Genomic DNA, 15,559 nt, shown 5'->3' with positions numbered 1-15,559 from the left:
ATTTACTATATATTTTTATTGTACACAAGGTTTTAATTCATACCAGCAGCTTCAGTGAACAACCGAACTGTAGGTATATGATGGTATTGCATCCAATATTTAGTCCATTTATAACACTGCCGGAAGTGCCCCTTTGTTGGATAGCGTTGGTTCCTATATAATAATAATAATGATGTTTTATTTATGTAGCACCTTTCACACTTTCAAGGATGCATTACAGTGCATACAATCCAACACAAAGACCACAGATCAGCAGCAAGGCAAACAAAGGCCGTCTTACAAAGCGGGAGATGTATTACAACATTCCTGAAGTAGATATAGGGCTTAAAAGTCGAAATAGATTGTACATCTCACAGATTCTATGGCAGTGTATTTCAGAGTTTTGATGCTACAACGCTAAAGATGAAGGCAGGTGAAGCGGGCCACAGTTTGTTCTCTTGGCCCAGTATCTTTTGAGACTTACTATCAAACTGGAGATCTGGTTCCACGATTCAAAAGCATTCCTTTGTGCATCAGTCAATCCTAAAATTAAATATGGAACTTAATTAAAGTATATTGTATTCTAAATGTATATTGAATTCGCCCTTGTGATGGTATGGGAAATGTATGTCTTTGAGTCTTTTTTTTCTGTTGTCACAAATAGAGTTGTTGTGATACAAGGAAAATGTCAGACTGATATCATGACTGTACCCTGTACGCCATCGCGAATGAAGCATGGAGTCCTAGTAGTGACTCCTAGGAACAGTTTGTTACTGGGTTCTTTCATAGATCATCAGGTGAAATCCTATGTTGGGGGGGGCATGTTGGTTGTTTTCTTGGTGGGCGAGTATTAAACAGGGACACCATAATGTATTCGTTAAGTTTGGCAGTCACTCTTACTCACTGTTCTGTTTCCTTCCAGTTCTGGTACAGTCACATTCCACGACGTGTTTGAACAGGCGAGGGCTGTAAAACGAAAATGCAAGCTTTTTACATCACGCGGCATCTCAGTTCGGCTTCGAAGCACTATTATCGATAGGGAGGCTCTCTGTAGCTGTCTGGGGAAACATTCCTTCTCTGAGGCTGCTTCTGCTCCTCTGCAGCACACGCGCGCACACGCTTTGGTCAGCCTTGTTTTAAAGTCGACTCTCTTCACCCTGTTCCTTGCAGTCAGTCGCACGCTGTCAGGAAACCGCCCACTGCAGTGACACATGGCATGTCTCATTGGCCTGCCTTCTAGCTGTGTCCTTCCTGTGTGTCTCAGTGTCAGTGTCTCTCTCTTTCTCTCCCTCTCTCTCTCCCTCCTGTCATCCTTCCTGGTCGGCTCAGAGGCTCTGGTGCCTGCTTAGCGTCAGGTTCCCACATGGCCTTCCCAGGCTCCTACACCGTGGCCCAGCAGAGCGGCCTTCAGCATCTGGACTCCCTGCACTTTTTCCTCTGGGTGAGACACGGTGGGGGGAGGGGGCATCCGATGGGGGGCGTGGTGCTCGTCTATGTGTGAAAGGTGTGGTGTAGCAGCCTTATCTCGTATGTTTGCTGGTGGTCTGTTTGTCGTGCATTTCTCGCATTCTGTGTATTTTTATCCCACCTGAAGAGTACGAGACTGTGAACTCTGTGTGAGTCATTATGGATATTTTTAGTTGTTCAGATCTGTTTGAGGGACCGATGATTAATAACACTGATGTTTAGGCTCCTTTGTAACTCTTGGGCTTATTTTTATGGTACTATTTCCTACGTGTCCCCTATGTACAGTCATGTGAAAAAGTAAGTACACACTTTCAGTTCTATGGTTTTACGTATCAGGACATTAAAAAAAAATCTGATCCTTACCAGGTTCTGAAGTTATTTAAATCTAACCTGACATGTAAAACAACATACAACTGATTCCACTGCGTCTTAATTTATTTAACAAAAATGAAGCCAGAGTGGAGAAGCCATGTGTGAAAAACTAAGTATACTGCATGATTCAATAGCAGCAGTAACTTGAAGTTATCATTTTCGGTATGAATTTATCAGCCTCTCACATCATTGTGGAGGAATTTTGCCCCACTCTTCTTTACAACGTTACGTCGGTTCATCAAAGTTTCCAGACATTCATTCATGCCACAGCATTTCAATCGGGTTGATGCCTGGACTTTGACTGGGCCACTGCAACACTTTGATTCTTTTCTTTTTCAGCCGTTCTCTTGTAGATTTGCTGGTGTGTTTGGGATCATTGTCCTGTTGCAAGACCCAATTTCGCCAAAGTTAGCGTTGGACAGATGGCCTCACATTTGACTTTACAATACTTTGGTATACAGAGGAGTTCATTAATTGCTCAATAACTGCAAAGTGCCCAAGTCCTAAGGCTGCAAAACAAGCCCAAACCACCAGTTGGTATGTTGCTTTTCTCCCAATGTGGCACAGTGCATCATGGCCAAATATTTCCACTTCGGTCTCGTCTGCCCACAGGACATTGTACCAGAAGTCTTGTGGTTTGTTCAGATGCATCTTTGCAAACCTAAACTGTACTCACATGTTCTTTTTAGAGAAAAGTGGCTTTCTCCTGGCAACCCTTCCAAACACGCCATGCTTGTTCAGTCTTTTTCTTATTGTACTGCCATGAACTTTAACATTTATCATGCTAACTGAGGCCTATAGAATCTGAGATGTAGCTGTTGGGTGTTTTTGGCAATTTCTCTGAGCATTGTGTGGTCTGATCTTGGGGTGAATTTGCTGGGACGTCCACTCCTGGGAAGATCGGCAGCTGTCTTAAATGTTTTCCACTTGTGAATAATCTTTCTCACTGTAGAATGATGGACATGGACTTCAAATTGTTTGGAAATGGCCCTGTACCCCTTCGTAGATTGATGGGCAGCAGCAATTGCTTCTCTTAGATCATTGCTGACATCGTTCCCCCTTGGCATCGTGTTAACACACACCTGAATGCTCCAGAATAGCAAACCACCAAAGCTTCTGCTTTTATAGAGGGGGTCATACTTGTGGATCAATTAATCAAGTGCATTTGATTAGCAGCATATATACTTAATTTTTTCACACACCGCTTCTGCATTTTGGCTTAGTTTTTGTTAAGTAAACAATGACACGGAGTAATGTCATGTATCGTCGATCATCTGAGGTTATAATTACCTAAGACCAGATGATTATTATGTCCTGATACGTAAAACCTTTTCCCATTGACAGAGGGTGTACTTTCTTTTTCACATGACTATGCACATATTAGGTGTTGGGACACACCCGTCCCGGCCGTTAGGGTAATAGTGATTATTCACAGCTCTGGCCTGGCGGCTTGGGAATGTTCATTTCAGTTAGCTGGAATGCTATTGGTGGATTCTTTGAGGGCTGAATGTAAGTACAGTAGGACACAAAGAAAGGACAGCAGGAATTGAAAAGCCAAACAGAGGGTGACCTGGGGTGCAATATCTGAGTTTACAGAGTTCCATGAAGACTTTTCTGATTATTTATAGTATATCGTTGATGTCAATAGAAAAAAAACTATCTCCAAAAATCTATTAGTTCAGGAATGTGGGAAAAAAAAACTCATTTTCTCAGAAACTACTTCACAAAATAGCCCTAAGATAACGAAAAACCCCTAGCACCACAAACAGAAACCCATCTTTACACACCCGTCAGTGAACAGTTTAACGTTTTAAATGGACTTGCATGGACTGTTGTCAGTGAGGCAAATATGTCCGTGTCAACAAGATACAAACTAATCTCCATTTATATTCACAATTAACAATCATGATAGTTAACAATACCTATCAGTGTTGTTCTAATTAGCGATAGTAATCCATGCAAACAGCCATAATGAAAATAAGCATTAACTAGCATAGACATAAATATTATAGCTAAACAGATGATTTCATAAAATCAATAGTTAATTATATGGCAAAAATTCATTAGTGAATTATATGTCAAATGCTATCAGTAAACAGAGGAAAATGGGCGTATTTTATCTATAGTAAAAAGTCACAATCGATGTACAGACCAGCACATAGACTTATATCGTAAAATCAGATATCTGTGTGTGTAATCTTGAAGGAATATTTATCAGTATGTGTATACAGCATAATTGAAACGCTGTAGAAATAAAACAAGAATGACTTGAGTCCCTAATTCAAAATATAAAGCACTGGCTATGGATGCTTCAGCAATCGTTTTGCAGCTGGCTTTGCAGTGCATGAGCGCCCTGTCCTAGCTGGCACTGGAGGATGTGGTCTTGTGGCGTCCTCCTGCAGAATGCAGTGCCTGGCTGCTTTGGGGTACAACTTGCTTATTCACGGAAGATGCAGGTGTGATGTAGGACCACTAGATGGCGCTTAACTGATTTGTAGTGGAAGCTATAGTGTTTTGGTGAAACACTACATTACTACATTATTCATTCATTCATTCATTTTCTGTAATTGCTTATCCTATTCACGGTCATGGAGGGTCCGGAGGGTCCTATCCCAGAGGCTACAGGTGCAAGGCAGGGAACAACCCGGGATGGGGCACCAGCCCATTGCAGGGCAGGCTAAATTATTCATTTTGAATAATAACTGGACAACCTAAACTTTTCAGAGACTTTCAAATAGAATTTTAGTTGTCATGAGATACATGTGGATGCCACCCTCCCTGAAAATAGAAAACATAGCACCCCTTTGACTCATGTCAATGTAAATCTACCAACTACCTCCCCACCACCATCTCCCTTGAAATTTTCAGCTGCTTCTCTCAGTTTATGGTATCCCTACACATGTTTATGAACAAGATTGTCCTCATTCTCTGAAACATTTATTTTCTGTGTGCCATTAGTATTACTGATGGAGATACACACATGATGGATAGGTCCTAACTCTGGTCCTTTGGAAGAGTATTGTGAAATTACTGGCTTTCCAGTCCTGCTCTAGATTGAGAACTGGGTTTTGATTTAGCTAAGGAAGTTAGGCTGAGTGCAAAACAAGCATTTAGCTAGACTCCCAGTAGAACAGGCTTAGGGGTAAACGACACTGTTCTGTTGGCCTTAGTTGAAGAGACTGAAGGAGCTGGAACGTGAGAAGGACTGCCTTTGGGCTGGGCTGGAGATTCTGGAGCAGGCCCGAATGTGGTATCATCAACGGCTGGAGGAGAATCGAGAGCGACACAATGGACCTGAGCCCTGGGCTGAATATCTGGTGCGTCCTGAGCTCACTGTTTTCCAAACTAAAGTGAAGGTTCACAAATGCATTGCTGATCCCACAACCGTGTATTTTTATGACGATGATGATGATACTTAGAACAGCCAATGATTTTGTTCAAAGATATTAAGAATTCTACCCATAACCCGGAATTTAAACTCACAACCTCTGTGTCCTTGAATGCCATGTAACCCTTTATTCTACAATGAAACTCTCTCATTCTTGCTTCCATTTCCCCCTCTAGGAAACTCCATCTAGAGACTGCCTGATTAGGTCTCGTATCCAGAGAGTGAATGGCAGTTTGGGAAATCTGATGTTTGATCCCAATGCAGCAAGAATCCTGCCATGCCTAGAAAGAGAGAACTCTGATTCCAGCCTTCAGTGGCAGAACACTGTTCTGATACAGGTATGAGTAGAACTGTTTCACAAGGGTGGGGGGGCGCTAAAAAGGCCTTATCAAGCATTTTATCATGTCCTCTTGCATGCCCTCACTATGCAAATTTGGGTTAGAAGAATTATGCAACATTATGGGACCACTTTACTCCTCCCAGTAAGCAATATGATGGTGCCCCTTACAACCCTAGAACATGAATTAGGCAGTTCTGTTTTCATTATTATATACTTAATTACTGTGCTTTGTGTTTTGTGCTTCCATGATAAGTTATTATAAAAGAAGGGTTGTAGTTTCATAGGGCAGATTAAGTTCATGCATTACTGTGTGTTCTCCCGTTGCTGGGGGGTGTCACCCTTTATGAAATGGTGAGGAGGACTCTTCAGCACGGGGGTGGCATGGTGGTGCAGTGGTTAGCACTGTTGCCTCACACCTCTGGGACCCGGGTTCGAGTCTCCGCCTGGGTCACATGTGTGTGGAGTTTGCATGTTCTCCCCATGTCGTCGTGGGGTTTCCTCCGGGTACGCCGGTTTCCCCCCACAGTCCAAAAACATGCTGAGGCTAATTGGACTTCCTAAATTGCCCGTAGGCGTGCATGTGTGAGTGAATGGTGCGTGAGTGTGCCCTGCGATGGGCTGGCCCCCTATCCAGGGTTGTTCCCTGCCTCGTGCCCATAGCTTCCGGGATAGGCTCCGGACCCCCCGCGACCCAGTAGGATAAGCGGTTTGCAAAATGGATGGATGGATGGACTCTTCAGCACCCTGATGTTTTAGTCCAGCTCTTCATGCTTATCTTTAAATGGGACAGCTCCTGTGCTATGGATAGTTTTATTTACCCAGCATGCTGTGCTCCCTGCAGGAAGTGAGTCGGAAGAGCCAGAAAATCTCCACGCTGGAGCGGGAGAGGGACGGGCTCCTTCAGAAGCTCCGGGAACTGCATCGTGCGTGAGTCGAGGAATGCTCCAGCCGTTGTGTTCCGACACGAACAGTCGCACTACGGAAAAATGACATTAAAAGTTACAGAAACTTTACAGACGTGGGACAGGCATTTCACTGAGGTGTCCCCATTTTTACTTGTATATGTTTATATTCCATTGTAGATACGTAATTATTTATATAATAATAATACAATATACATTATTAGTTATAGAAAAAGTTCTCAATAAATTTTAGAAATAACAGAATGTGGAATTGTTGCATTTGTTACTCTGTAAATACGCTTAACTTGTCTGCACTGTAGAAATGACATGAAGAAAATCAATTCCACATCCCAGGCACAAGGGGGCAGCAGCCCTTCAGATTTGTCCTAAGCAGAAGTGGACGCTCCAAGATCTGCATAGAATGGATTTAAATATGTAAGAAGCATTTTAACCAAAGGAAGATTCATCCTTATAGCTCTGACCATGGCTGTAACCGAAATCACATGCTGCACACTACAAGTACACACTACAGCACCGGTCACACAGTGCGATTCATTAGTGTGCGATTACAAAACTTCTTACACTTTCCGGTCACACTATGTCACCTGCGAACTGCCGGACTTTGACCTTTATTGACATGTTCTGCATAACAAGTACCGAACGAACCTCGGATGTCGTGTCTAGGATTGTGGGATTGAATAGTGTACAGTGTTCACATTTCCGATTTTGACCGAATGCGCACTTTTGTTTCGGACACACTATTATGTCTTGTGTACTATTTTGGTGCACAATCTAGTGTGTGATTCCCGATGCAGCCTATCATCGCGCCCACCTGTTGGGACTGGTGGCGGAACCAGCTCGTGCTATGGGCAGAATTACCGAATTACCAGCACTGAGGAGAAAGTGAAACAATCATCGGTTTTCTTGGTTGGGGGGCCTCCCAAATAAAATTTGCCTAGGGCCCCTGAAAAGGTTTCACAGTTGTAGGACTTTTATTTTGGGTAATATTTACATGTGTGTTGGTAACATAGCTGGCAAAGTTGGCCCTGAAGTAAGGAACACCTAGCCTTGGAGGTCTGAGTGGGTGTTGTGGACGGGCTGGTCTAGTGTAAAACTGATAAGGACTTAATGGGAAGGGATCTTTGCTTGATTTAGAACTCATTTGAGCCTAAAGATTTATTTCGAAGATAAAATGCCTGCTGAACCCTTTTTGCAGGTATTGCATTTTACAGCATCATTTTGGTAGAAACATTAATCCAATTCAAAAACTTTGATATGATCCTTCCAGAAGATTCAAACATCAGAGAATGCAAACTTCTGATACTGTGTGAATCGGATAAAATGTATTATAACTCAGCTTGAGTTTTATATGCAAACAAATAAGTTGTAAACAGAGTTACAAAATATGAGTGGAGATTGTATTGTTACTTATATTATAAAACTATTCTGGATATGTGATTAAGTGCAGGCAGTTCTTGACTTATGTAAGTAACTTCCATAAGTCAAATTTTACATAAATAGGATTTTCCATCCCATAGCATTCAAGACCCTTAATAGCAAAAAACTCATAAACCAAAAATATATAAGTAAAGCATACTAAAGAACAAAACCAAATGAAAAAACCAACAAAAACCTTACAGGTGTATGTTGCCTATTCGACTTCTGTAAACTTTATGTATGTTTATTTATGTTTATGTACAAAGGCCTGTTTTGTGTAAGTCTGCATTCAGTTTTACAGGAGTCGAGTGCTTATTTACATCTTGAATTTCAGCCAGTGCAGTCTGATAGTTACATGTTGAGAAAAATATGTTTCTACAGTAGGCCCTCTGTATCTGCCTGTTCCGCATCTGCGGCTTCAACCAACCATGGAGCGAGAATGTTTCGGGGAGAAAAAACATCCAGAAAGTTCTAAAAAGCAAAACTTGAATTCGAAACAGCAGGCGGGAGCCTGGCTGTCAGAGTTTCCCCTTGGCTCTGCCACAGGTTTGTGTCACGACATGTAGCCGCTCACTCGCTTGCTCCCCCGGTGGTCCCACACTGACGTTGCCTCTCTCGATAAGGAATATCTTCGCTCCCGATCTGAGATGCAGGCTTGGCTCTGATGCACGCTTGCCCGGTGCACCACGTGCTCTGATTGCACCACAACATGTGCTTCCGAGAACCGCGTAGGTTCAAGGCCCCACGAATGCACCCCAACGCACTTTTCTGTGGTCTCTGGCTCGACTGGGCTCCCTGTATAGAACCCGCTCTGTTCACACTGTTGGAATTGCAGAGTGGATGTGTTTGCTGCTGGATTTCGTAATCAGATGCTGTTGCAATCATCAATATTGTTACTGTTTTCTGAGCTTATAACATGGTGGCATTCTGCTCCCGAGTACATATTTACCCAGGTCATGCAGGCATCTTGTTCAAACACAATGAAATTGTTGTGTGTGTTTGTTTGTTTCCTTTTGCTTTTTGTGTAGAGTGAAAGGACCGGTTATGACAGTGTTTATTTCCCACGATTGCCCATAATCCCAGGGTGAGGGGGAGTGGGAGTGTGTTTGTGTGGTGAATGACTGTGAGTGTCACAGGTAACTCAAGTGGCTAGAAGTCTGTACAAGCAAAATCATGGAGCTTGACGCTCATATATGTTGCTTTTTGTTGAGATATGAACAATGTGAAACAGAATCCTTTTGTCTGTCCCGAAACACGATTTCATGTTTCATCTTATCTGCTCCCTGATCCAGCTCTTCTTCATAGTCATATCTTCAGGTTGACCAGCCATATTTGGATCAGCCTTAAATCATAATTAAGACCAAGGGAAACTACTTGAATTTTACATTAATGCTTTATGATGAGATTGAAGGCAAGCCAATGAAGGATTGTTTGGTCTTACTTTGATGTTCAAGGCTCCATTTTTGTTTATTTTTATATACAGCTCTGGAAAAAAATTGAGACGACTCTATTTTTCTTTAAAATGTGCTGTTTTTAATCCTAGTTTAATCCTGGTTCTGCTGGCAAAAGGCTACACTGCGAGGCAGGCTGCTTCCAGGCTCAAAGTTTCTAAGACGGCAGTACACAAGAACGAGGTGAAGCAGGAGACACTGGCAATAACCAAAATCCAGCCAGGCAGAGGGCAGAGGCAACTTTCTAATGCTAGAGATGACCGTCAACTTATCCAACAGTGACTCAGAAATGGGAGAATGACCTCAAGTCACGTTCAAAAGGAATGGGTGCAGCTGTGAAGTGCACTGCTAGGACGGTTCATATCAGGCTCCCAGAAGCAGGACTTTATACTCATAAAACAAGGAAGAAGCCCTTCATCAATTAGAAGCAGGGAAGAGTCAGGCTGGAGTTTGCAAAAGATGAATATTTTACACAGGCACATACCCATACATTGAGAAATGAGTGAAACTGAAAATTTTGCTGCGGTATGTCTGCATGTTTATGAATCTATATGCATGTCAATAGAACCGATTTTACAACTATAATTCCTGGTTTAATAAAAATATCAGTGTCCAAAGTGAGGCAAGAATCAAGACAAGCATTCACGTTTGGCCGTAATGTCCTGGAAGTTTTACAGAAGCTTGAAATGTACAGAGACATTGCAGCTCGCACAGGTGGCTTACAAACATTCATAACTTCCTTTCGTGAATTTATACAACCTTTTGTATTACAAGAAGCTTTAACGTTGCTAAGGTGGAACAAAGATTTTAAAAAAATGAAAAACGATCAGTATCAAACGATGCCCACAAGCTGACACACAGCAAAATAAAACCAAAAAAGATTTTGGCGAGAGAGATGGCGCTGAGGAATTCACTATTCGCGTCCGATTAGCATCTGAGTGAAAACAGCCATTACGGAACATGCTTTTATCTAAGTATCCCCTGTTCGTTCTCCAAAGCCATTCACTGAACCATCAAGCGCAGGGTACCAGAGTGTTAATTATTGGGTCTAATTCACGTATAGTGGCAAGTGATCTCTTGATGAGATTTCATGCTTCCCTGCCAGTGAAAAAACATTCTCCCTTACCTGCATGGTTCATGGGAAGCCAACTCTGCTGGCGTTCCTCCCCCCTTCCTATTTTCAGTTTTTTTTACGCCTAATAGATGAAATAGCAAGTTAGGGTTGTGTCTCTGCAGGTCCCCTTATACATGGAGCGCAAACAGATGAATTGGGCGGGGGTTGCACTTTTTAGTTTATACATAAACTTCCTCCTGGGGGCTGAGGGATACCTGGCGAAATACATTCCTCAAGACTATCGAGTTCATGTTTTGAAGTCTCCAGGTGAGCTTTGAAGAGCCGTGTTTTCAGACACCGACTGGATAAAAGGGAATTTTTGGTACTTGAAGCTTCACCACCAAACTTTAAATTAAAATCCATACAGTTCCCTCGAGATGTGTCTTTTATTAATTATGCACAAATCTGGAGTTTTATTTCATGGTTTTATTTCAGTTGATTTTATGTATGTATATATTACTTTGTTGCAGAAAAGTACATTTGTGAGATTGTATTTTAATGAAATTGACATTAAAGTTGATTTCAACGTTTTGTTTCGGCGTAGAATTACCAAAAACTTCTACCAGAACGTTTGTAGTTCCCTACTACTGCAGAAACATTGTCGGCATTAATTGAAAATCACATTAAAACCACAAATTATTTGATGCATGATTTGAATTAAGATACCATGAAAATGTATCTGATGGTGACCAACACGTGCTGAAGAGCAATGGAAGAACACAAAATAAAGTTTTTCAAAACCTCACTGCGCACTTATATAGTCTATTACATCTTTTCACTTACCTTAGTAGCCGTGCGTTCTCTGGCTGTGTGGCGGTAGATCTGTAATATCAAAGGTATTGCGCTAACGCAACTTATTTCGTTCTGTCATAGCTGCCGTGAATTTGTTGATAAGTAGGTGTTACAAACTTGTAGAATGCCAACCTCAAACGTATAAGTGGTGAAATGCTATTTCTTTTGGCCGCTTGAGAGAATGAAATACCGAGAAATCGACGAGAACACTTTGGAACATATTTGATAGTGGTATGTGGTTTTTCTTATGCGGAACTAAAAAAGATCACATCTTAAACATATAGGCGTAGATGTAGGGGGGGCAGAGGGGATCATCCCCTCGATAATATGACGTATAATGCCTGGTTTACAAAAACATTTAGGATTAATATATCTCTTTACATAATTAAAATGTTCTTTTGTAGTTTTTTAACCCTCCATTAAAACGGTTTATTCTCTACTCCCGCTAGGCAGGTATCACGCTCGGTTCCAGACCCGTCAGCAAAGAGACACCAGGAGCGGCGAGCGCAGAAGCGCGGTACGGCTTTGTACGTAAACTTAACTTAACCTCGTATCATAACCAACAGTTAATCAATAAAAGATTATGTGAAATTGTGGAATTTAATCGCCTCATGTCGATTAAGTTTCATGAATATTATCTTACTTGATTGTGCAAACTGCAACTAGCTTGGTGAGTTAACAGCATAACACAATGGCCACGCTGATAAAGAAGCGATGCATAGTGTTTGTGTCAGTCGCAATTCTCATCACATTGTATTTGCTGTTAGGGCATAAGAATAAGTAAGAAGCCAGATCTGGCATTTAGGCCTATTTGGACAATGCCGTAGTTACTCAGTTACCAGAAATTCAGAATCATTTAGTTCATAAATAGTGCTTACGGAAAATCCCATTTATTACCAATAAGAGGTTCACTAAATGTCCTATATTTACTTCTAAGGGTCTCTAAGGTCGTTATTTTATGTGTGTTGTCTTTCTTTCCGGAAAGTTAGGATGTATTTGTGAGAGAGACGGGGTGCAAGAGTGTAACAGGGGCATCACACTGGACCGTGAGGTGAGACCATTTTCCACTATGAATCGCCTGTTATTCGTGGCAGAATCTCACAAATAATTTTAATATTTCCCGGAAATTCATCGTACATAACGCGGGACTTAACGCACTTTAACTGCCATATTAGTGAAGACGAATAACAGTAAAATGGAAAGATAAAATTCACCTTATATATTGTAACAGCAATAGTTTACGAAAAAAAACCCGAAGTTTTTCAGAATCGCATTATAAAGCGACTTGACGTCACACCTCTGTCCCCGATATAGTCGTCCCGTCCCCGTCCCCCCCCCCCCCAATCTACCTACGCCCCTGATCATGAACACACACAGATAAGCAGTGTTTGCATAATTAACCGGCGAGTGAAATTCTTTGGAAATGACACGCTGGAAACTGGATATCAACGTTTAGATGCTTTTATTTGTTTTCAATACCTGAGCAAAACAAAAGTGATACTTTTGTGTTTGTGGCTGTTTAACAGCGTAACCGCCTCAATGAAAACATGTATCGCATAGCCTACATAAAAGCGAGAATTTATTAACTGACAATCTATTTTTATTAGCTATGCCCCCAAGCATTTTTGTATTCCCGCCTATTTATACAGCCTGTATATACAGTATGCATGTATACTTGAACTTCTTCTTTGAGCCTTCTATCTATCTATCTATCTATCTATCTATCTATCTATCTATCTATCTATCTATCTATCTATCTATCTATCTATATGGCTATGAAAAACAGTAACATACGTAGGTCTGTATTATTGCCTCATAAAGGACAATGTAAATCTAGATGTTTAGTCCAACCTAACAATCTGCAATACAATCAAGTGATACAGCATCTGATACTCTGATTAGGGGTGCCCAATGAAAGCGTATCATATTGGGCCTCCAACCCAGGTCAATCTATTAATGGTCCAAATCCCCCCCCCCCCCCCCCCCGGCACTTTTATCGTGCCCCTGACATCCAGTATGAACTGAAATCACAGCAGGTTGGAAATATCGTACGAAGATAATCAAAAGCGGAGATTAGGATTTCCCGTATAGTCGACATAGTAAAGAAATGTACAAAACCTCATAGACTTAATAAACTCGATTAGACGAACTCATATTTTTCATTATTTTACACTGTCACTGTTCGACATTAGGAAATATGCGCCCTGAGTTACCATCATATTTATAGATGTCACTGAATCAATGCCGTCTTACATTATGAATTACAAATAAACAGGATGTCTTATCTGACACTAAATGCTGACACATGTACAATGCTGCACAAAAATCATAGCCGTTACCCCTCGCTATTGTAAATAGCCTGCTGCGCCATTGCTATCACAAACAGCTTTTATTTTAAATGTTTACTAATTCGATTTGCTTTAACAGTTTGTTTCCCCACAGTCGCTCAGGCTGTTTCTGGACTCCCCGTCGCTGTTGCATTCTGCTTGGTGCAGCACCCTGGGTGGACTTCGCACGTTTCCCGGCGACCGCAGTCCATCCTTCGCGTCAGACACGTGCAGCTCCAAGACTCTCTGCAAATGTTTTATGTAATTTATCGCCGCGCGAAGCGTCTCCACTTTGCTGAGTCTCTTATCCTCAAACTCCTGCGGGAGGTGCTCCCGGAGTCGTGCGTAACCTTCGTTGACGCACCGAACTCGCTGTCTCTCCCTTTCGTTTCGCTTGCGGATGAACGCTGGTTCGAATGAACAATCGTACACGCCCAAATGTCCGGGGAACTGCAAGTAGGAAAAGCGCCCGGTGTAGCCGTGACAGCAGCTGGGATCCAGGTAAGCGGGCTCAAAGTGGAAGGGCACCCCAAAAGCATCCCGGAAGGATGCGCCGGCTTGGTCCTTCGTGAAGCCAAGAGCTATGGAGCGCGGATACTGGAGCCGCTCGAAGTAACTTTGCTGACGTTCGGTTGTCATGTTCCTGCAACAGCAATTGAACAGTTACCAGTCTGGCCCCGGCACCGCGTCCCCCACAGACAATCCAGAGGACAGAGATAATCGTTTTGGATCGCAGCGCGTTGCTACAAGACGGTTTTATCCATAACGAATTTCTCAGGTTTGAAATTTCCATCAATTTTGATGGATGTGAACAAATAATTAAATTATTTTTATTAAACGAATTATATAAAAATATTAATGTTTTACCCCTCTGGTAATCCTCTTTACAATAATTACATTTTATAATATCATGAAGTCATTCTTACCTCTCCACTTAGATGATGATTTACATTATAATCACGAGTCTCAGACGCTAGACCCCAAGAAATTAAGAAATGTGCGGAGGGGCAGAGTCCGAAATACCTCTTCGCCAAACCCAGCCTTCTTGTCAGCTCCGCTACTGTGCATGTGACACTGTACTGCTCTGCGGGGGCATCAGAAAAGAAGTATTTGCCTTGTTTTTTTTCCAGTATTACTTTCATAAATCAGATTACCAGAAGTGTGATAAGATCGGGTTCTGGTCGGTTAACCCTCTCCCATCCTCTCTAATTTACATGGCGCAAACAGTCCTGAGCTTGCTATACTCCCATGGCATTATATTATCATATTTCGTGATATGCATAGTTCGTCATATTTAAATGTAACAGAATAATATATAACAAAATATGCCAGTATACATCAGAAAATAGCAACAGTGTATAATAACATAAAATTCATTTTACTAAAATAGCCCAAATGTGCTGTATTTAGAAATCATATGAAATTTAGATAACCTCAAATGAATGTTTTTATTTATTTATTAATAGCGCACTTTAATTTTGCTATTTCTGTTTTTATTCCATGTATTTTTTGTGTATTTTTGTTTTTACAGTATCTTCAAATTGTATGTTCATGCCACCGCCTGTACCAAAACAAGTACCTTATACTTTTTGTACATTGCGAATAAAAGGATTCGTATGCTGATTCTGCTTAAATTAAAGAACTTGGTAGTCTTAGCTAAAGCAACTGAACATAATTGTGATGTTTAAATGCTCGCTGCATTCAAAAACTGACTCACATTTCACTTTAGTGCGAGAGAAAATATGCTTTGCGCGTTTGTTCCTTAGGGATCCTCTGTATACATTGTAAAATTTATGAAATATACATTTCCCCAAAAATGTATTTACAGGACAATAATTTATGTAAAAAGACATACGGTGATTTTACCAATTTTTTTTTTCATCATGAAAGTCCATTATGTGTTTTCAGTAGACGTAGTAGTTAAATTATAGGAGCATTTTCTATTTTAATTTGCCTCGCAACTATGCGTATAACCCTATCCTCGCGCGTG

The 15,559-nt window shown here is 41.4% G+C and overlaps 2 protein-coding genes and 1 long non-coding RNA gene across 3 annotated transcripts; 1 reads left to right on the top strand and 2 right to left on the bottom strand.

Moving 5' to 3' along the window:
* Nucleotides 1–616: 616 nt before the first annotated feature.
* Nucleotides 617–11,374, bottom strand: LOC125738465 (uncharacterized). The gene is made up of 4 exons (XR_007396839.1): nt 11,234–11,374; nt 6,754–6,860; nt 6,365–6,522; nt 617–945 (listed from the first exon to the last, which is right to left on the bottom strand). It is a non-coding gene; the product is annotated as an uncharacterized LOC125738465 (long non-coding RNA).
* Nucleotides 955–11,195, top strand: sapcd1 (suppressor APC domain containing 1). The gene is made up of 4 exons (XM_049007407.1): nt 955–1,420; nt 4,989–5,135; nt 5,383–5,544; nt 6,388–11,195. The coding sequence occupies exons 1-4, from the start codon at nt 1,343–1,345 to the stop codon at nt 6,475–6,477; spliced, it is 477 nt and encodes a 158-aa protein (XP_048863364.1). The 5' UTR covers nt 955–1,342; the 3' UTR covers nt 6,478–11,195.
* Nucleotides 11,375–12,687: 1,313 nt separating the features above from the next.
* LOC125738888 (achaete-scute homolog 4-like) lies at nt 12,688–15,507 on the bottom strand. Its single transcript, XM_049008385.1, has 2 exons — nt 14,496–15,507; nt 12,688–14,212 (listed from the first exon to the last, which is right to left on the bottom strand). Exon 2 carries the CDS (start codon nt 14,206–14,208, stop codon nt 13,663–13,665), a length of 546 nt encoding a protein of 181 aa, XP_048864342.1. The 5' UTR covers nt 14,209–14,212; nt 14,496–15,507; the 3' UTR covers nt 12,688–13,662.
* Between the last annotated feature and the right edge of the window lie 52 nt (nt 15,508–15,559).

This window comes from Brienomyrus brachyistius, chromosome 3 (genome assembly GCF_023856365.1).
Source record: "Brienomyrus brachyistius isolate T26 chromosome 3, BBRACH_0.4, whole genome shotgun sequence".
Lineage (NCBI taxonomy): Eukaryota > Metazoa > Chordata > Actinopteri > Osteoglossiformes > Mormyridae > Brienomyrus > Brienomyrus brachyistius.
This window is presented reverse-complemented; position numbering and strand designations above follow the sequence as displayed.